Raw genomic sequence first — 21,052 nt, 5'->3', positions numbered from 1 at the left:
AAATAAAAATATTTAACCAAAGCAATTTCTTACCTTGTAATGTCTTTCTTTAAGTGCAAGCTTGGCCTTAGCAAAACTGAGTTCCCAGTCAGCCAGTGCTCCCTGTTCTACACTACTCTTCTCACTGGCTTGTTTACGATCAAGCTCGGCTAATTCCTGCTCGTGTTGTTTCATCAACTCAGCACGTTTCTCTTGAAGCTCCTCCGGACTGTATCCGGCTTTCTGTAAACAACAAACCCATCACATACAATTAATTTCAGTTATACTTTATCTCATCAGTTAAACGAAATATCTTTTAATATTTATTTTTGAACCAGTCAAATATTATGAATAAGAAATCTCAGAAAGCAATAGGATGTACTAAATTTACAGTAATATTGATTGATTACCTGTAAATCAAACAGATCCTTGTTGTGACGTTTAGACATCTCTGTACGTATAGGATCATACTTGGCATTCAGTTTATTGAGAGCTTCATTCACCATCATACGTTTCTCAGCAGCATACTGGGTTTCAAGGTCAGCCATTTCCTGGGCGTGTCTCTGAGCAAGTACCGCCTTGATCACCTTCTCACTGTCTTCTTCTCCATTATCCTTAATACCTTCCTTAATCGCTTTATGTTCCGCCTCCTTGGCTTTCTGTGAATTTAGAAAAAAAGAATCAATAATCATGAAAGAAGTTTTATCAACAAATCTACAAATACTTGAACAAATCCACCATGAACAAAACTGAGATGATACTTTCCTTCCACAGAATTTATGATAAATATTCAAATATAATCATTAGTTTTAAATTATTATATCCAACACTTTGCATCATTTAATATGTTTGTAAACATTTAAAACACAGTAAGCTAGTTTGGCCCCTTAATTTCACATTTTCATTTCCAACTATAACACAGGTCTTATTAAGATTTATAAATGTAATTCCCTACCTTAAGATGCAATTCTTCAACCTCTTTTTTCTGATCAATCATTGTACGCATGTACTCTGTGTCATTACGACGCTGTAGGTCCTCAAGTTTACGATTTCGTCGCCTTGACAACGAGTCACCAAGAGCACGTAACTGCCGGTCTCTCTCCATTTCAAGTTTCTCGGCCAAATTTTCCATTTCCTTCTCGTGTTGGGACATCATCTGTAAATAAGAAATACCTTGGAAATGGTGAAAAATGTTCTCTAATTGTCCTTTTATTCAATTTAAATGTTATGTTCATAACAAAAATTACCTACGGTATATTTAGAGCAAGAGTTAGGTAAAAAAAAACAAACTGTTGTATGTTATCTATTTGCCTAAACATTCAGTATCACTCTATAACATCTATAATAAAGCAGAAACAGCAATATTGTCATTGAATATTTACTGACGGAGTTTAAACATCATCATAATAAACAAATCTTTTTTTTTCCCAAGCATTCATCATTGATAAGATAACTAATTAGTAACTTACAGCTTCAATTTCCTTCTGACTAAGATCTGGTCGAGCGTCAATCTCGGCCTGGTGTCTGTTCTTCTTCTCGCGGAGAATCTTGTTACGTTCCTCGTCTAATTGTTTCTTTAGGGCATTCTCTTCTTCACGAGCCTCCTGGTCAAGTTTATTCGAGGTCTTCTCAAAGAAATCTTTGTGTTGTTTGCGTAGGCTGTCCTTAAACTGATCCTAAATAACAAAATAATATCAAATAAATAAGTTACAATACTATATATGTGTGATTAATACAAGAGTATACTTATTACCAGTATTATTTGGTTTCTAATATTTCTATATTTAGATTTATCAATAATTCAAATTTCTGAAAATTACCTGTGATTTCTTAAGTACTCTTTCTTCCATTGATTCACCAACATTGACTTGAGGAGCTATCAGCAACCCTGTATCCGTAGCAACACCATTCTGGTTGTCTCCCTTGTTTGCTGCCTGTTGCTGCATTTGTTTCCTCTGCTCAGCAATTATTCTTTGAGCTTCTATCTCTTCCATTTTACGCAGAGACTCTGCCATTCTGCGACTTCTTCTTGATTTTAACTTAGCCTGGAAATATTATACAAGTAGAGAATTACTTATACCATTCCTGATTCACAGTATTAAACACTTATTTTAAAAAACATTGTAAGTCCAAATGAAACGTTTATTTATCTTGTTCAAAATACCAAAGAAATAAAGAATTTTCTTCATGTTAATTTAACTAGAAATGTATAAATATTATAGGACATGGATGCCACACATTCCACCATTTCACTAACAGCCAGACAGTGTGACAGACTGACATAAGCAAATGTTAATCCCCCCACCCCCTCAAGTAATGGGGGCATTAAAATGTTTCATATCTTTTATATTGTGTAATAGTAACAATCAAATAGAGGAAAAAGGTATCATCACATGTAACTAAGAAACTTTTAGGAAATTACCTGAAGGTCATTACGCAGTCTCTGTTTCTCAAGGTTCAATTCTTGGGACAGACCTTCTTGTTCTTTACGATATTCATCCATCAATCTCTGTAGCGCGACCTGCTCAGATGCGGGACAGCTGTCACTGGCTACCTTCATTATCTGGCGCTGAGTTTCCCGCAAACCTGCCGTATGTTCATCATTCAGGTTCTTTGTCAATTTATGTTTGTGCTCATTCTCTTCTGCATCCATTTCAGCCTCGGCAGCAGACATTTGTTGTTCAAACAGTTGTTTAAGAACCTCAAGCTCTTTCTCTAGTTCATCATTGTGGCCATCTTGAATCAATTTCGATGTTCTCTGAAATACAAAGTAAAATTACTTTAGCAACAGCATTCATTATTGTGGATTTATAACCAGCTTCTATATACATATATGTAGCTATCACAGACTAGAGGTGAACCATCCTTAATGATATCAAATCTTAAATGTTAAGAAAGAATTCTTTTCAAATACCTAAACAGTCAACTACTGACATTTCATATTTGTCAACTACTAAAATTTATTTTTGTAAGATACTTTCTTTGCTTGATAGATTAGACAATTTAACTACTTTTGCTGCATAATGTATAGCTGAAAAACTCTTATAAGCATGTTTTACCCAAAATTTAACACAGGTTGTGAAAATAAGAATTGTTTTTGTATTTTACACTTACTTCATTCTTGTACTTCTCCTGTTCATCCCTCAGCTTATCAAATCTACGTTTTCGAAGTAAGGCCATTTTGTCTTCAAGGTTACGAATTTGCTGTTGTTTACCGTCCTTGTGTTTTTTCTCAAGTGCAGCCTCGGTATCCTGGTGTTGTTTCAACAGTTTGTCTTTCATCTCGGCTGTTATAACTCCTTGTTCTGACAAACGATCCTGGTAGGATAAAAAAACGTATTGTGTTTACAATATGAAATCAATTCTACGAATAAAATCTTGATGAAAACAAATGTACAGTGTAAGTTAAACTTGATTAAAAAGGGAAGGTTTTTAGACTTCTATACTATTAAGATGTATAATTATCTTTAATTCTCTCCTTACCCAATAATGTAATAATAGATAAATTCAAAAACACTGTGACAAAAAATTCTCAAAACTCATTCCACCTAAATATCCTATTTTTAATATTTAAAGCTACAGATTGAACCTTTTTAAGATATGACTATACACGTTAGTACTTATTCTTCACATAAACCAATAACAGGCATAATTATGTCACAAACAAAATTGAATATAACATACAATATGTTCCTTCATCCTGTCAGATAATTTTCTTCGTTCCTCATCTCCAAAATTATCTTCAAGGTCAATCTCGAGTTTAGCCGTACCAGCGGCCTCTTGAGATTGTAGGGTGTCCAGCACACCTTGAGACATCTTCAGTTTAACATCAGAGTTATCTGCACTTTCCTGGGGTAATGGTAAACCTGCCTCCTCGGCCTGCAATCATTTACATCATTATATTTCATCTTCCATATCATTGTTAACATATATACATGTAATTAAACCTTGTATAGTTTATCACAAGCTAATTATGTTTTATCATAATTTCAATTTGTTTTATATATATTCACCCAGACACTTCTAAGGGCCTGTAAAATCTGATTTTGACTCACTTGTTTATTTTTATCTGAAGCATTTTTTAACTGATATTATGATATTTATATAGTTCATTCTTGAAAATTTCCACTAGTCTGTACAGGGTGTGGGACAATCTGGGCAATATGGACAATTGATTTTGCCGCCCCTGCCAGCATGATACACCAAAGGGTATATCAAACAATTTATTAACTTTTTTAACTTTCTTTAAAAAACATGCTAATGTTATAATAAATGCAATTAAAAGAATCAGCAGTCTGACAGAAAATAAATATTTTCATCAATTTCAAAACTGTTTATGATTGCATTATAGTGATATTAATTACCCTATTACAATTGAGAAAACCACCACCGTCATATTATAATTGCTCAAAATTTGTTCAATGAAAACCAAATGATGTGAATTGTTTTACCTCTCTGCTCTGTTTTTCTCTAAGAGCATCTTCACGAGCTTTACGTCTCATAGCAAGTTTACGATGAAGATCGTTCGTCTGTCTATCCTTGCTGCTGCTATGTTGATTCATTGCTTTACCCAGTTGTTCACTGTAAGCTCTTATAATGTCGGCTACCTGGGCAGCATTGGCTGCACCTGGAAATAATAAAACATCATGTCAAGTTTAAACATGAAATTAACATACAAATATGATACAAGAATGACATATGTCACATTAAAGATCCTAAACATTTACTTTGAAAATATTTTATTTATAATTCATAATGAAATCCTTTTAAACTAAGAATGGACAATACAAAATTTAAAGCATGGCAAATCCATTTAACAAAAATATAGCAGGGAGGTTTTTTTGTTTTTTTTTCGTTTTGGTTGTCCAAAGTTGCAACACATAGTTATTATTCTCATGGGTAGTGCATAATACAGAAATTGCTCCATTCCAACCCTGATTTTTATTTACACTGATGTTGTTTTTTTCAAAGTCTCATCAAAACTAGAACTATCACTAAATGTGATTAATACCCCCACAAGTCTGCTTCGGAAATGAGGATGTTACTAGTAACAGAATACCTTGTAAAAGAATTGAAACATAGAGTTATGGTTGTGGGCAATTAAAGATAATTGTGGTTCATGTATGTTGCATTTCCTTTCAATGTGGTTGGCCATTGATGAAGTTTAATTGAATTACTCTGTAATAAGTCCAGAAAGATAAAGAAAAAGAACAAAGGGCAATAACTCTATAAATACTGAAGATAGAGTTATAGTTCTTGTGCACTGCACTTCCTCTTATTGTGCTTGACCATTGTATGAAGTTGTTTTGAATTCCATCCAGTACGTTTTAAGTTATGCTCCGGACAAGGAAAAGTATCAAAGGGCAGTAACTCTGTATTTTGTCAAAATGGAGTTATGGCTCTTGTGCACTGCACTTCCTTTTAATGTCCTTGACAACTGTATGAAGTTGTACTGAATTCCAAACAGTAGTTTTCAAGTTATGCTCTGGACAAGGAAAAGTAACAAAGGGCAATAACTCTGTAATTAGTCAAGATGGAGTTATGGTTCTTGTGCACTGCACTTCCCCTTATTGTGCTTGACCATTGTATGAAGTTGTTTTGAATTCCAACCAGTAGTTTTAAAGTCATGCTCTGGACAAGGAAAAGAAACAAAGGGCAGTAACTCTGTAATAAGTCAAAATGGAGTTATGGTTCTTGTGCACTGCACTTCCTCTCAATGTGCTGGACCATTGTATGAAGTTATAATGAATTCCAACAATTAGTCTTCAAGTTATGGTCCGGACAAAAGAAAGCAATGGAAAAGTAATAAAGGGCAATAACTCTGTAATTACTTTAGATAGAGTTATGGTTCTTGTGCACTGCACTTCCCCTTATTGTGTTTGACAATTGTATGAAGTTGTTTTGAATTCCAACCAGTAGTTTTCAAGTTATGCCCCGGACAAGGAAAAGTAACAAAGGGCAATAACTCTGTAATTAGTCAAGATAGAGTTATGGTTCTTGTGCACTGCACTTCCTCTCAATGTGCTTGACCATTGTATGTAGTTATATTGAATTCCAACCATTAGTTTTCAAGTTATGCTCCGGACAAGGAAAATGCAACGGACGTCTGGACCGACCGACCGACCGCCTGACCGACCACCGGGTGACTCCTATATACCCCCCCAAACTTCGTTTTTGGGGGTATAAAGACACATTAGTATGATTGTAAGTGGAACAGCGGGTTGAATCCATATTAAACAAAGTCAGAAAATGTGACAGTGAAGATTTGTACCTTGTATATCACTGACAAGTTTTTCAGCCATTCCATCAGACATCTGTTTACGTTTATTGTCCTCTTCTTCTACCAGGTCTTTCAGAGCTTCTTCCTCTTCCTTGAGAAGTTCTTTTTCCAGTCGGAGTCGTTCTCCATTCTGACGTCTTAAAAGTTCAGCAAAAGCTTTGCTTAAACCCTGCATGCCCTAAATAATCAAGAATAAGTGATAATAAATGAACCTGGTTGAATATATCAAATCTGTATATCTTGTGTAAACATGTTTAGTCTCTGAATGAAAATTTCTATGTACATGTAGAGTCTAATATAGATTTCAACAATTTATCTGAAATCAGAAGTTTACCAGATTTATATAGAAGAAGCAATAATTGATCAATAATGAATAATTTACTATTTTACTTTAGCAAGAATAAAGCCGTAAAGGTAGATGCAAGAAGTTCTTTAGAAAAGTACAATTTACATGATAAATAGCAGAATTTAGTTTTAATGGAAGCATAAATTTTTTAAAATGATTTCTAGACAAAAAAATAAAAACAAATACATTCAGTCAACTAAACTGACTTCCTAAAATACCTCACCTCTCACAATATAATGAATTCACCTGAATTAATATTTACCTATGATAATGATGACTAGTTTATTTCTCAGACATTTTAGAGAAGATTTAACATCTAAAAGCAACTGTTACAATATATCACATAATAATAACAAAAACTTACTGCTCTTTACCCCAACAACATAATTCTTACCTTTATCTTTGGTGGTCTTAAATCCTTAAAACGCTTTAAATTCATAGATTACAATTAATTTAAATGCTTAATTTATTCTGTCATACTAAAGACCCCAACAAATTCTTGTTCCTTGAACACTCTTATTCAAAAGCAAAAATCATAAGTGATCTTATTTGAAAACTGATAAAGATAAGTTAGTTTGGTTGAAAATGATTGCCCAGGTAAAAAACCAAAACAATCTAAATTTTAAGATTTACAAAAGAAGATTTAGTTTCATATTCAATATAAACAATAATGAAGAAACTGGTTAGGGAGAAAGAGATTAAATAAAATATTATTCAGATATTTTTTCCAAGGAAAATTAGAAAAACGTACCCGTCCTCCGGTGATATTCGTTGTATATGTTTCTGTCATTAATCCACCACCACCACCTTCACCGCTCTTCTGTAACTGTTCTAACACTGACTTATTTATAGGAACTTGTCCAGAGTTTAATCTGTCCAGCAGTAACTGTAATGCTAGCATCAGATCTTCTTCTCGTGAGAATGGCGAGCCAACTCCTAATATCAACATAAAAAATAAAATAACAGATGTAGAGTATAGTAAGGTTGCTATATGTACATGTATATGATTCTTTAACAGATGCTTGTTTAAACCTAAAATAATGCATAAAAGAGGTTACTTATATCATCCTTAAACAAATTGCCATAATTATTAAAATTACTTCAACTGCATCAATTGATGAATAATAAATAGGAACAGTTACTAGCAGGCACAATTTTGAAGAAAGTTTTCATTAATGATGAAACTGTAAAATGTGAGTCCAATTTTTATTTTGTGGACAAGTACAATTGTAATTTTGTGGAAAAGCACAATTTTGAATTTGTGGACACAATTTTGTTTTACAGATAGATGTTAACTTTCAAACAAACAGATAAAAATTAATAAAGACAGTAAATTGTACCTGAAAACTTTGATTTGTTCATATCTCCAATGCCAACATTTGCGTTTATTATCGTCGGTCCTGCACCCATTCCCGCCCCTTGTAAACCATCTCTCTTCAGTCGAGCTTCACGTTCCTCTAGTTTTCTTTCAAGTTCCTCAAACTTGTCAGGATCCATGTTCAACAAGAGATCTCTTAGGCCTTGTACTTGCTCCAGCATCTTATTATAGAACACCTGGTTGTCCTCTTTCTGTCGAGCTAATTGTGCTGCCAAATGTAGATTCTGATCTTCCAGCTTGTCATAAAACACGCGCACATTGAAGTCTTCCAACAACCCTTCTGTAGCTTTAACAGATCCAGTTTCTAAAAGAGAAAAATATAATCATAAACCAAACATAATGTCACTGTTAACTTTTTTTGAAAACAAAAGTTTCTTAAAAATGTAAAAAATATTTCTACAGTGCACCTGTTTCTATAGTAATCATTGTACAACAATTATACTTTATTTAATATTTTAAAGTTAGTTGTTCAAATGAAACTAAATGTTTTAAAAATTCAAAATAATTTCTTTCATTAAATTATATGTATTCGTTCAAACAGCACTGTATAATTTTAAACCATGGATTATTTTCATAGACTGTTATCATACCATATGCTGGTGCTGATTTTAGGTCCGCCCCTTCTCCGTCACCCTCTGACCTTACTCCAAGTGATTCATGAACATCTGACTCCCTGATACAAATAAATACAAAAATATGTTCAATATTTATAATAAATCATATGAATATAATTGTGTAATTTAATTAACATTTACCACACTAAATATTTTTAACAGACTTTCAGTTTTGACCAAACCATTCATCCTTCATATGAAAAATTTCAAAATAAGAATTGACTGAATAGCCAACAGTGCAGACCATGATCTGTGCCATCTGATCTGCAATGGCTGCATGGGTAAATTCACTTTCCATCAGATGGCTAAAGATAATTTTAGCAGGAATAAATGCTGTAGAATAGTAGAGCAGGAGCCAATCTGCTAGTTTATATTTTCTTCTTACAGAATTTGTGAGGTAAACTTTCCGATAATTTGAATTTGGAAATGTCTTTTATTATAAGTATAGCAAGAAAACATGATAAAACTGAGCAACCAATAAATATAGTGACTTGTGAGACTTAACTACTACATGCTGGTGCCACAGACCTGTTATTATTTCTAGAAGTGCACAGAAATTAACTGTTATACTACCACAATAGCAATATTTCCTCATATTTGTGTTAACATGTTCAGCTGCATTTTTGTTAAGTCTGCATTTCCTATACTTACAGTGGTTTCTGTGGCCACTGGTCTGGATCGTATCTCATGTAGTATGGTACTGGTGCAGGTGCACCGAGACTTCGGTATTTTGGTGCCCAGTGTAACATTGGATAAAGTCCGGCATTCTTTGGTAGCCAGATGATGACCGCCACAATCAACAGCAGTATGAGTATTCCAAAGAAAGCAAGCATTCCTACAAGTTACACAATTTTAACAATCAAATAATTGTCAATAATAATAACATATGCATTGCTTGTAATAAAACAAAAGATACCTTAAACATATCCAAGAAGAATTCAAGCGAAAAATATATATCATTAAACTATGTTTTGGTGATTAGATTATTTTTTTCCTGCGCAAATTAGCAGAACTGTTGTTCAGAATTCCACAAAATGATTATGCCATCATCCAATAGAAAACTTTCTTGATCTCAGAATATGTGACAATGACAAAGTTTAAAACTCTCCGGTTCTAATTTAGAGATATTGACTTATTACAAATACTCTAAAATTATTTCAATTCCTGTTCATATAATTACCTATGATAAGATTCCAATCTGGAGCTACGTTATCGACAGACTGTGGGGAGAAGCCGAGCACCAGTAAGTTGGCTGGTGTAGCTGGTTTTATACGGGACGATGATGAGCATGATACACCAGTTGGTTCCACCCGTATCAATACTTCCCTATATAATCAAATACAAAATATTTGTGAGAAATAAATGGTTATGTTTTAAAATTTTATATTATTTAATTGTTTGTTTTTTTCTGCCCAGAAAAAGATTAAAAATGTAAACTTCACAGAAGTGCTAGATGAAATTAAATTTTAACTACTCTTTGACTACAATACATTTGCATCTGCAAAGTGTACATTATGTAAAAACTGGTTATATTACTTTATAAAGTACTGATACATATAGGTTTATAGAATGATGTCTTTCATGATAATTGATATAATCTATAATATCTCATGAAAAGAAATATAGCAAATATTTGTTTGATTTGCATCTAAGACTGAAATAAATTAAACAGACACTAGATGCAATATATCGTATATTCACAAGTGGTAGAAGCACAAATGAAGACATAACAAATGGTGTTCACATGTGAAATATAATTTGATCTTATATGTAAAACATATGAATTTCTGTTTACTTTATATATTTAGATGTTGTTTTAGTCATTTTTACTGATTTTTTGGCATCTAACATCATGTGTTCTACTTGTGCACAACATCATCAAATCAAGATGTCACAATTTATGTTCAGGTTGAAAAAAAATTCTATAATAATGTTACATTTTTAATATGTGTGCTTATCTATTTCCAGTATTAATCATGTATATTTTCTTTTTCTGACAAAATTTCTTTCTTTTGCCATGATAAATTTGTTTTATCCACATTCAAAATATAATTTCACCGTTTACGGGAAAGCAAGAAATAAAATACATGTTTTGGAATATAATTACTTCTATAATATTCAAAAGTGTAATATTTTAAGAACACTTTATAATCATAAAATTGTGGCATCTATTCTGTATCAAAAAGAATGTGAGGAATAAATATATAAAAAATGGTTTCTTACAAAGACGAGTCCTGGGCATCATAGAAAACAAAATTTCCGCCTTCTGTAAAGACATATGCAAAGTTTGTGATATTAGCATTTGTGTTCTCAATCTCATATTTCAGTAATGTAAATGGTCCAAAGTCAAACGTAGGATTCGTGCTGAACATGTGATTCTTGTTGTAGACAGGATAATGACTCTTTGTGCGATCTGTATCATTGATGAGAAGTTTGAAGATCACCATTTCACCCACTTCCACACACATCACAGGGTTTGTTACTTCATTAGCTGGTATAGTCAGCGTCGAGAAAAGACGTCTACGACCGACAAATCCATTAGCAACAGCTTTGTCAGAGAGTTCTTGCACAGTTACTGAAAAATAAGTTTTTTTCATCATAATTCATTCTTGCATATATATTAAATGACATTGTTTCATTTTAAAAACAAAAATATCTCTCAAAACTTGATTAAAACAAATGAATATGAATTCACATAGAATGTTTTTACACAGATAACAAAGGAACTTCTGGAGACACTGTGACAGCTGGCATAAATCACTTGCTCATTATAAGAGGTTAGGTTCAATTTTAGACATAGACATTAAGCAACTTCCCCATCAACTTATGGAGGGTCAATGATTTTAGTATCTGCTAGCTCATGTACATTATTGTATAGACGGGTACAAGCAATATTCCTCCTTAAAAAAAACTGGTAACTTGTGTAATATAACCTTAAGTGTTCCAACCACCAGTGATTCAGGATAACAATTTGAATAGGAATCACTATATAATAAATCAACAGTTTTAATAACAAATAGTGACATGGAAATGTGAGATAACTTGTAAACCCTACGCCGGCTGGCAGCCACTGAGTCTAACTATGCAATCAGTGCAAACCATACCACCATTGTTAAAACATCAATGTAACATAATTCAAAGTAACATACATGCAAGATCTTCAGCTCTGGAGGCATCCTCAAATATAGTTCCTGCCACACCAGCCTCACCGTAGAATGATACAACAAGAATTGGTGCATTAGTGCCAGTATAACCTTCATCTGGTCCAAACATGTTAGGTAATACCTACAATATAACAATATAACCTGTTTAATCAGACTCTATAATGCGTGTACTATTTTAGAATCTAACACAACCCGCATTTTTCCCTATTGAACATAGAACAACCGAAAGTGTGTGTTATTATGCAATAAAATCACTGTTTGACTTTCTATATTTAGACATGTGACGTAATCATTATACACGTGACATAACCACTAAAATTGTGACGCGGAAAAGAAGTACGGAAACAAATCAGGCGCAATTATGCTTAATATCAGGCACGGCAGCATTTAATTGATGATGTCTTGTTAGAATCGAAATAATATATCCAAATCCGTGATTTTTTCACTTGACAACATCACTGTTTGTTGTTTGGATGTGCATCATAATATCACTCGGGCTACACCCCTGTGATATAATTCCTCGCATCCCAACTCCAAACAGTCATGTTATTGAGCGATAAAATCACTGTTTGGGGTATATTATTTCTTATATTTACTTATAACTGAAATAAAAAATGGACCATTCCAAATTCAAAACAGTTCAAGTCCATTATGTAAACTCGACATGGTGAAGGGATATGAAGTAGTAAATTGTACCAGTTCTGAAGTATTTCCTGTCTGTGGATCCGCAATACCAACAACAAATGACCCATCACTTTTGAGTGTTGCTGTTACTGTTGGTTGCGTTGTAGCCTGGCATGTTAAGTCACAAATCACCGACTCGGACACATAACTGTCACAGAAACATCTAAAATATACAAAAATAAAACATTTTACTGAATACATTTTTCAGCACAATGAAAGATAGAATAAATTAAATCTCAAATAAGCCATATTGAATGTCCCTCATCTAGCCCTATAAAATTTCTTGAAACAATGAAATTGTTAAAGAATCATTTGTGAAATTTAAACCCTAATTGGATATATTGATATAGTAATAAAGGCATCAGCTTATCAATTATGTGAACATTTAAAGAAAAAACTATTAGTTTTGAAAAAATGTTTCTAAAACAATATTGTACCTCCCATAATCGAGACTAAAGTAGCTTGACCCAGAGCATCCCCCTGTATTACTACAATCATAGCTGCTTGGATCAACACATTGGCCTGTAGTAGAAAGTCGAGTTTGGTGTCTGCTGCATCGTGCAAATGATATCCGTTGACAGTCTTCACTGCTGTCTTGTTCACTTTGTACGGTGTCTGTCTGGTCATAGAAGACGTATCCAGACCGACAAATACATGCTGCAGTGGTCTCCTGGAAATATCTGTATCGTCCGTTACAAGTACACGCTACTGATCCTGCTGTACTACTTGAGCTTCCTCCACAAGACTGACATTCTGTTGCATACTCCAAATTACTGAAAGTGCCTGCAACACAAGCTGTACACTCACTGACACTTGATGCGAGAGAAACTGTTCCATAGTATCCTCTTGGACAAGATGTTTCCTGGTAAGAACCTGGAGGGCAATACGAACCTACCCTACATGGGTTAGAATCTCCATGACCTGTGCCAGCTGGACAGTAGTAACCTGGTGGACAACTTTCACACAGTGAACGATCTGTGTAATTACCATATGAACCTGCAGGACAGATTCTACAGGATAGTGTACTGTCATATCTGATGCCCGCATGATCAACTGCTTGATAACCTAGAGGACAAATCAATGTCATATTGCTTCCTTCAGGACAGTAATATGGCTTCTCACATTCTATAGGATCTAATGTGAGTCCTGGACAATAGTAACCAGGTGGACATATTGGGGCCACCCCTGTTACAGCTGGACAATAGTAACCTGGTTCACAATCAACAGGCAGTGCTGACCCTTCCTCACAATAGTACTGCTCTGGGCATGGTATTCCATGTTTGTTTATTGTATCATTTGGACAATAATATCCTGCCCTACATAATGGGCAGTCTGTAGGGTCACCAGCACCAGTTTCGTTTCTCATACGGCCTGCCGGACACAAATGAGGTTCCTCTCCACGTATACAGTAAAATCCGGATGGACATGGATATAATGAATAATCAGTCATACCTGAAAATTACAATAACATGTATTTTACCTACATAAGTACTAAAAAAAATATGAGTACTGGTATATAAACAACAATGTTCATACATCTCATCCTCTGATGAAAACAAGAAAGCAAAACATGTGAAACAATATACATATGTATATGGGCATTCTTATCATGACTCATTCAACTATATCAAGTAAGTATATCAAGTAGGAACTCAATCTCACTAAAGTTTAAATCTACTTATTTCTTTATGTAGATCTGATAACAACCATACATATTTTGCCTTCTTTATTATTCGTATTTGCCAAGAAAGCCATTTTCAGCCATGCAATCTGACCAGTTTTTACATTGACGTTAGAATTAGCAAAATACAATTATCCGTGGAAGTAAAACAAATTGTTGATTTTTGTTAGAAAAAAAAATGTTTGAAGTATTTTTTAACAATTTAACTTGAAATAATAGAGTCAATTTTTAATGGGCAAGATTGTTTTGCCAGTTTACCTGTCGGCTATATGGACAACGCCATGTTTGTTTGCAAAATCTTGAAATTACCAACTCAGTATTGGTTTTCCCAAGGTTAAAATTAAAAACCACATAACTTTCAAAATTATGAAAGCTTGCCGATGATTGACTCTGTGAAAGCTCACCAGAAAATTATTTTGTATTTGGTCACAGTCATTCTAAAAGTTGAGTGTTATTTAGAGCTGATTTTAATCAGATTGAGTAAGAACTCAAATTATATTCAAAAGGGGTCCCACAGAAATTTAATCCAGGCAAGTATCTAATGACATATGACTTATAAATTTGAAGAAAATCTAACAAGTTAAATGCTTTATGATGTATTACATATAACATACCAGTTTCATTACAGATATAGCCTTTCTCACATGGTTTACAATCTGCAGATACTGCCGCACCAGTTGTATCTAAATATGTTGTTATAGGGCATGGCACAGCTTCAAGTCCAGTACCAAGTGGACAGTAGTGACCGGCTATACATGGCATAGGTTCCGATGTTCCTAAATTGAAAGCAAAAAAATGGTAAATATATTCCCGTAAGGGATAAAGTTGATTTTGCACTCTAAATATTAGGTAGATTTAAATTGTATTATTCACTAAATATCATTTTATTAATAACAAGTAATTAAGTAAACTCTTGTTGTAATATTACTCCGTGAAAAAACTTAGTAAGTTAATGTATTTATAGAATTTTTTTTAGTATTAAACAAAATTTCAAAACTCAACAATGCTTAATTTTATAAGTAAAATATTACCATTATCACACATGTATCCTGCAGGACAGAAATCGCAGTCTCCCACCTGTTCGGCACCTGTTGTATTGCGGAAAGTTGTTTCTGGACAAGGGAATGGAGTAAGAGTTCCTTCTTCACAATAATAACCTGCAGGGCAAAGTCCAGCACATTCTCCGTATGCTGAGCAGGCTGTAAAGTTTGTTGTTGTAGCTGGAATATCGCTCTCAGCACCGGACTTGCAGTAGTATCCAGCCGCACACAGTGCTGATAACTGTCCGCTACGACAGTAAAATGATGTCTCACACGGCAAACATTCAGATGCTTCCTGTAAATTTGTTGTATTGTCATGTGTGTATGTACCATTTGGACAAATCGGTGGTACCAGTGTTCCTGTTTGTGAAAATCATATAACGCATTAATATCTAATAGTGATATTTGTAAATATCATAATTTTTAACCTTATACATTACTTTTCATGCTATACAAATAGAAGTATAAAACTTACATCACTGAAGATAAAATCAGAATTAACCCAAAATGTTCATCTTTACAAATCTTAAGCATCTGTATCAATTGTTAATGAATTAAACTGAAAAGTTAAGTAGGTAAAAATAAAACATTGCTAGATTTTGTATAAAACTTGTACATTATATCTTCGCAAGCATCATCCCTATTTCATGCCGTACCATATCAAACTTTATTTTATTCAGGCTATATTGTGGACTCTAGATACAACAATATTTAATAAACTTAACAGCTTAAAATGCTGCATGTTCTTTCCATTAATACGTATATATAAATGCTTTTTTCTGTTAAGAAAATGATTTTTCTAATGAATCAATGTGTTCATTACAGTCAGATTTAGCGAACTTACCTTCAGGACAGTAGTGGTATGGTGGACAGATGATTTGATTGGCTATCAGACTTACTGTCAAGACAGTAGTGGTATGGTGGACAGATGATCTGATTGGCTATCAGACTTACTGTCAAGACAGTAGTGGTATGGTGGACAGATGATTTGATTGGCTATCAGACTTACCGTCAAGACAGTAGTGGTAATGGTGACAGATTGATCTGAAATTTGGCTAAAACAGAACTTATTGTCAAGATAGTTGTTAGTAAAAGCGTGCGACAGAGGATTTGATTGGCTATTTAGACTTTTCCGTTTGAGACAAGTAAAATGGTATGGTGGACTTACCCTTCAGGACAAATAGTGGTATTGGTGGACAGTCGATCTGGAAATTTGGCTGTTACCCCACTGGTACTAGTAACTAACCCCGCCCGTGACAAGGGGTCACACGCCCCATCTTCCTATAGTTGTTGAAAAAAAGCCGGGCCCCAAAATGGCACCTTTGGGGCTGCCTATCCTTCCCGGGCAATATTAAACCCCAAATGGACACAAAAACCCCGTCAAATACAAAAAATAAGTTTAAAATTTCCACTATTTTTATTTGGGTTTCCCTTAGCAACAGAAAAAAAACAGTCTGTCATTCTGTATTTAAAAAACCCCTTTTTTTCCCCCGCTTTTTTAAATTTATTTATTTTTCTATTCTTTGGGGGTTTTTTTTTAAGTAAACACCAACAGATTGGTCATGTAGCAACCTTTTCCCGGGTTTACTGGTTTGGGGAAAGATCCAAGTTTGAACAACCCAAAAATTCCCTAAGGGTTTGCTGGACAGCTTCTGCAACACAGGGAAACCCATAATTTAAGATTTCAATATCTAAATACAAGAACTGAGCTTACCAACAGTTATGGGCCCAAACAGACTGTACAGATAAGGGTAATCATTTTCAGTTCCAGCAGATTAAAGGTGAACAAAAAAATGTTTTTTCTTTCTCTGACAAACCCTAGTTATCTAAAGATTGCAAATGATACACTGCCTAAAACCAATCAAAAAGAAAAGTTTAAGACATTTCATCTTAGATGCAGGAAAATCATAAAAAAAAACCCAGATGTTCTTTACAAACAACTATCTTGTATCATTACCTGTAGGTGTTGGCGTTGATATAGACTCGTTGTCAGGACAATAGTAACCACGGCTACAGTTTCCTGATGGGGCAGATAAGCCTGTATTATTACAATACGATCCTCCCGTACATGGTTGACAATCATCCACTGACTGACCAGCTACAGAAATAACAATGTATAAACTTGTTAAAATAGTTCCAATTACCTTATATATGAATTCTATATATTACACTAAATATTCTATACAACCCTGTAAACAATTTTATGTCATAAAATTATCACAATTATGACCTATTAAAATAATAACTATCTGTGTTCATTGTAAAAAAGTACAAAACATACTTCTGTCTTTATGAACTGTATATAGTGAAAAGTGATTTTATTCTTTGCAAATTATTAAAGGAGAGTCACTTGCAAAATTTTAAGCTGGTTGGAAAAAACATCGATAGATACATATACATTGTAATAAAGATCTTACTTGTGGAAGCTCTGTATGTTCCTATTGGACATTGGACCCACATCTTGGTTCCATTCGGACAGTAGTGTCCTGTTGGGCATACACCATTATCAGGATATGCAGCAGATGGACTTGGTGCACTCGTGTTGGCTCCACCATCACAATAATACCCAGCCTCACAATCACCTTGGATACAATGAAACATTCCATTTTAAATTTGGTTACATCAAAATTGTCATATGTGTTGGTAATATATTCTTAATTTGTTATTAGTTATGCACATTTTAAGGACAGAGCCTAGAAGAATCATATCACATTATTTAGTGCTTAGGACTTTTAAACATTTTTAACTACTTAAATTGAAGCATTGCTATCAACTATTTAACCACATATTTGAAGCATTTTAATACTTCATGTTTGTAACACTGGTTTTCATTGGATAAGCATAACATTTATCTCTCCACACATGTAAATCTATCAATAGATTTGAATTTTCTGTAATTTCAGACTTTTAAAATATCGAAACATTATAATAAAGCACTAAATTATTACTCTGTACTGAGAATATCTGAAATGAACTTGTCCATCTTCCATTTTAGAACTTTCCACAATCAATTTTTTAAGGAAATCAAGATGAAAATTTAAAGTTTAGTCAGCCAACATTATAGAGCTTGATCAGACTGCACAGACAGATGTGCAGGTCAGCTCTATACTGGTGGCAAAAACTAATCATTTCAGGTTCCAGCAGAGTAAGAATAATATATTTAATGTAATCATTAGTAGCTCACCATCAGGTAAGGTATTTCCTGTTCCCTCACAGTACATTCCTCTTGTACAATCTATACAATCATCTACATCATCTTGACCTGTTGCATTATTGTATGTTCCTGCTGGGCATGGTACAGGGTTCGGATCTCCAAACACACAGTAATGTCCTGAAACAAATGATACCATTAGATACCATGACCAACAATGTTAGTGCAAAAACCGACCCTAAACAAAACATTAGTACCTCTACTCTTTATATGTTATAAACAATAATATTTATATGTTAAAACTCATAGAATTTACAAAATTAACAAATAAGATATAGTATTTCTAGAAACATTTCAGAAAAGCTGAGTTGCAAATATTTAAAATAAAGAAAGTAAAATCCTAAAGAGGCTGTGGAGACTGCATGTTCAATTTGCTATTTACAAGGATTACATTTATTTTATTGTCACAATGAAGGTCTTAAAAGCAAGTGCACTGGCTGTTTTCAGATATTGTGAATAACTGTAACAAATTGTTAGAAATTACCTGTCATGCAGACATCAGGGGCAGTCATATTACTTTCCAGGCACATAAATCCTGCTGGACATGTTGTGCAATTATCTTGCCCTAAACTTGATTGATATGTTCCAACTGGACATGACTCTTCCTGTGTGGTACCAGCCTCACAGAAAAATCCTCGAGGGCAAATGTATCCTGTAACATTGTCTGTGGGGTTTGGTGTTGAGCTTCCCTCGAGACAAACATACCTTCAAAGGAAAAAAGAGGTTTTACAAATATTACATTGGTATGTTAAGTCAAGCTAGTAACAGGAATTTATAACAGGGAATTATAATCATCATCTTGGAAATTGTAAAACTTAAATTGTTCAAAACTTTCTTATTATTTACAATCAATTACGTATTGTAATGTAACAAAATAAAAAGAAAAATCTTACCCAGGATCACAGATTGGCATTGTTGAGTTTTTAATGTTTGCAAGAACGTTGCAGTAGTGACCGGGCAAACATGGCAGGCAACCGCTGACTTCCTGTACACCAGTGCTGCGCGAGAACGTGCTGATTGGGCAAGGTTGTGGATAGTCGGAACCTTCCGGACAGAAATATCCCAGCGGACAAATGTCATTCCCAGTAAATGATGAATTATTAGATGTATCAACCTGATATTTAAAACAACAAATTGTTAAAAACAGTACAACACATAAAACTTGAGATTATCTATATTGTAAATCATTTTTATAATCAATTACCATTTGACTAATATTATCGAAACAAAATATTAATCACATACTAACAAAGTTTCAATATATTTATAAAAGGCAGACAAGTGTTCATAATAACAGAAGTTCAGAATCATCAACTGGATAAACTTTCTATGAGTAAGAAATCCACATCAACACTAATAATGTCTCTGAAGTTTTGAGAACTTTATTTAAAAAACCCCAAATAACATGTGATATATCAGAACATACATTGTGATTGGAGGGAGAAGCTTCCTCAGCTGATCCGGTACAGAAGAAACCGGCACTACAATTTCCGGTTGGAGATATAAGTCCTTCAGTCTCGCAGTACATTCCCGGTGTACAAGGTTGACAGTCACTAGCTGTAATGTAGTTGAGGGCGTGTCCATATGTACCAACAGGACATGGTGTTGGAATGCTAGTGGCTCCACTACAGTAATATCCCATGGTACAGTTGGTTGGTTCTGTAACTTGTTGCCCTGTAAAACAAACATTATAAGTTAAACAATCCAGGTCTTAGCATTACTAATATATCATCACGATATAGTTCCGCTGTTTATCATTATAAACAAAAAAACCAACAAAATAAATGTTTTTGTAATTTAATTGACTCTTTACAAAACATCATATTTTTAAGGATGTTACAATGTACCTTATATATGAAATGTTCTTTGAATTGCATTAAAAAAATCTTAAAAGCTATCTTACCATCGCAATAAGTACCATCCCCTGAAAAAAAAGCAACGAAAATACTGTTTTATATACTTCATTTTGAAGGTACATGTATATATTCATAGGGTTTAGAACAATATAATTTGTATACCTGTATACTGTATTCTATGGAAAAGTAACAGTTAAATCAAATGAACGTTCATCTTAAACAGCTAGTTTAACTACATGTACTAATATCAAATTTAGACTTCAAAATCATTAACATCAATCAATCTTTAGGGAAAGTTAAGTTAACATACCTAATGCGAGGTTACAATAGAAACCTGGTGGACAATCTAAACATGCTGATTGACCGCTATTTGGCTGGTAAGTTCCGTTAGGGCAGAAAGTGGGGATGATGGATCCTTGTTCACAATAATGACCCGCCCAACAATCTAGACCTGATGGTGTCAGTGCACTTTGACCTCCTGGACAGTAAAATCCTTGTGAGCATTCACCATTAGGAGCTGTCAAACCGGTTCCTACAATTTAAATTACATTTAGTAATGATAAATTACTTTTTCCAAACATATAAAAACAACAAAAAACATCCATCAAGCCTACTTTTCATTCAAAATATACATTGTTTATTAAATAAAATTTTTATACATTTAAATAATTTTAAAATAAAACTCATACTTAAATTTAAGACAGTGTAATAAATACATGTAAATAATACAAAATGATGATATAAATATATGAAAAATAATTTTTATTGATGTAAAACAGGTCCAAACATTTTCAAGCATAGTTAAATAACAGTCTAATA

General features: G+C 33.7%; 1 protein-coding gene across 1 annotated transcript in view; it reads right to left on the bottom strand.

Moving 5' to 3' along the window:
- LOC132728082 (uncharacterized) overlaps positions 1 to 21,052 on the bottom strand; it is a 146,952-nt gene that overhangs the window by 7,713 nt on the left and 118,187 nt on the right. The window contains exons 74-104 of the mRNA XM_060713690.1: positions 20,544 to 20,765; positions 20,281 to 20,301; positions 19,804 to 20,051; positions 19,271 to 19,491; positions 18,862 to 19,082; positions 18,351 to 18,497; positions 17,584 to 17,748; positions 17,124 to 17,264; positions 16,755 to 16,818; positions 16,011 to 16,099; positions 15,158 to 15,526; positions 14,741 to 14,902; positions 12,883 to 13,897; positions 12,458 to 12,608; positions 11,747 to 11,882; positions 10,821 to 11,172; positions 9,778 to 9,923; positions 9,249 to 9,432; positions 8,574 to 8,656; positions 7,946 to 8,287; positions 7,357 to 7,541; positions 6,251 to 6,437; positions 4,431 to 4,606; positions 3,664 to 3,858; positions 3,094 to 3,297; positions 2,402 to 2,737; positions 1,800 to 2,024; positions 1,449 to 1,655; positions 935 to 1,135; positions 390 to 638; positions 34 to 222 (exon numbers count right to left, since the gene is read on the bottom strand). Coding sequence (XP_060569673.1) covers positions 34 to 222; positions 390 to 638; positions 935 to 1,135; positions 1,449 to 1,655; positions 1,800 to 2,024; positions 2,402 to 2,737; positions 3,094 to 3,297; positions 3,664 to 3,858; positions 4,431 to 4,606; positions 6,251 to 6,437; positions 7,357 to 7,541; positions 7,946 to 8,287; positions 8,574 to 8,656; positions 9,249 to 9,432; positions 9,778 to 9,923; positions 10,821 to 11,172; positions 11,747 to 11,882; positions 12,458 to 12,608; positions 12,883 to 13,897; positions 14,741 to 14,902; positions 15,158 to 15,526; positions 16,011 to 16,099; positions 16,755 to 16,818; positions 17,124 to 17,264; positions 17,584 to 17,748; positions 18,351 to 18,497; positions 18,862 to 19,082; positions 19,271 to 19,491; positions 19,804 to 20,051; positions 20,281 to 20,301; positions 20,544 to 20,765 — 6,833 coding nt within the window. The remainder of the gene's footprint in view (positions 1 to 33; positions 223 to 389; positions 639 to 934; positions 1,136 to 1,448; positions 1,656 to 1,799; positions 2,025 to 2,401; positions 2,738 to 3,093; positions 3,298 to 3,663; positions 3,859 to 4,430; positions 4,607 to 6,250; positions 6,438 to 7,356; positions 7,542 to 7,945; positions 8,288 to 8,573; positions 8,657 to 9,248; positions 9,433 to 9,777; positions 9,924 to 10,820; positions 11,173 to 11,746; positions 11,883 to 12,457; positions 12,609 to 12,882; positions 13,898 to 14,740; positions 14,903 to 15,157; positions 15,527 to 16,010; positions 16,100 to 16,754; positions 16,819 to 17,123; positions 17,265 to 17,583; positions 17,749 to 18,350; positions 18,498 to 18,861; positions 19,083 to 19,270; positions 19,492 to 19,803; positions 20,052 to 20,280; positions 20,302 to 20,543; positions 20,766 to 21,052) is intronic.

Source organism: Ruditapes philippinarum, unplaced genomic scaffold (genome assembly GCF_026571515.1).
Source record: "Ruditapes philippinarum isolate M1 unplaced genomic scaffold, ASM2657151v2 ctg191_1_1_1_1, whole genome shotgun sequence".
NCBI classification, from domain to species: Eukaryota; Metazoa; Mollusca; class Bivalvia; order Venerida; family Veneridae; genus Ruditapes; species Ruditapes philippinarum.
Note: the sequence above shows the minus strand (reverse complement) of the source record. Positions and strands in the feature narration are given on the sequence as shown.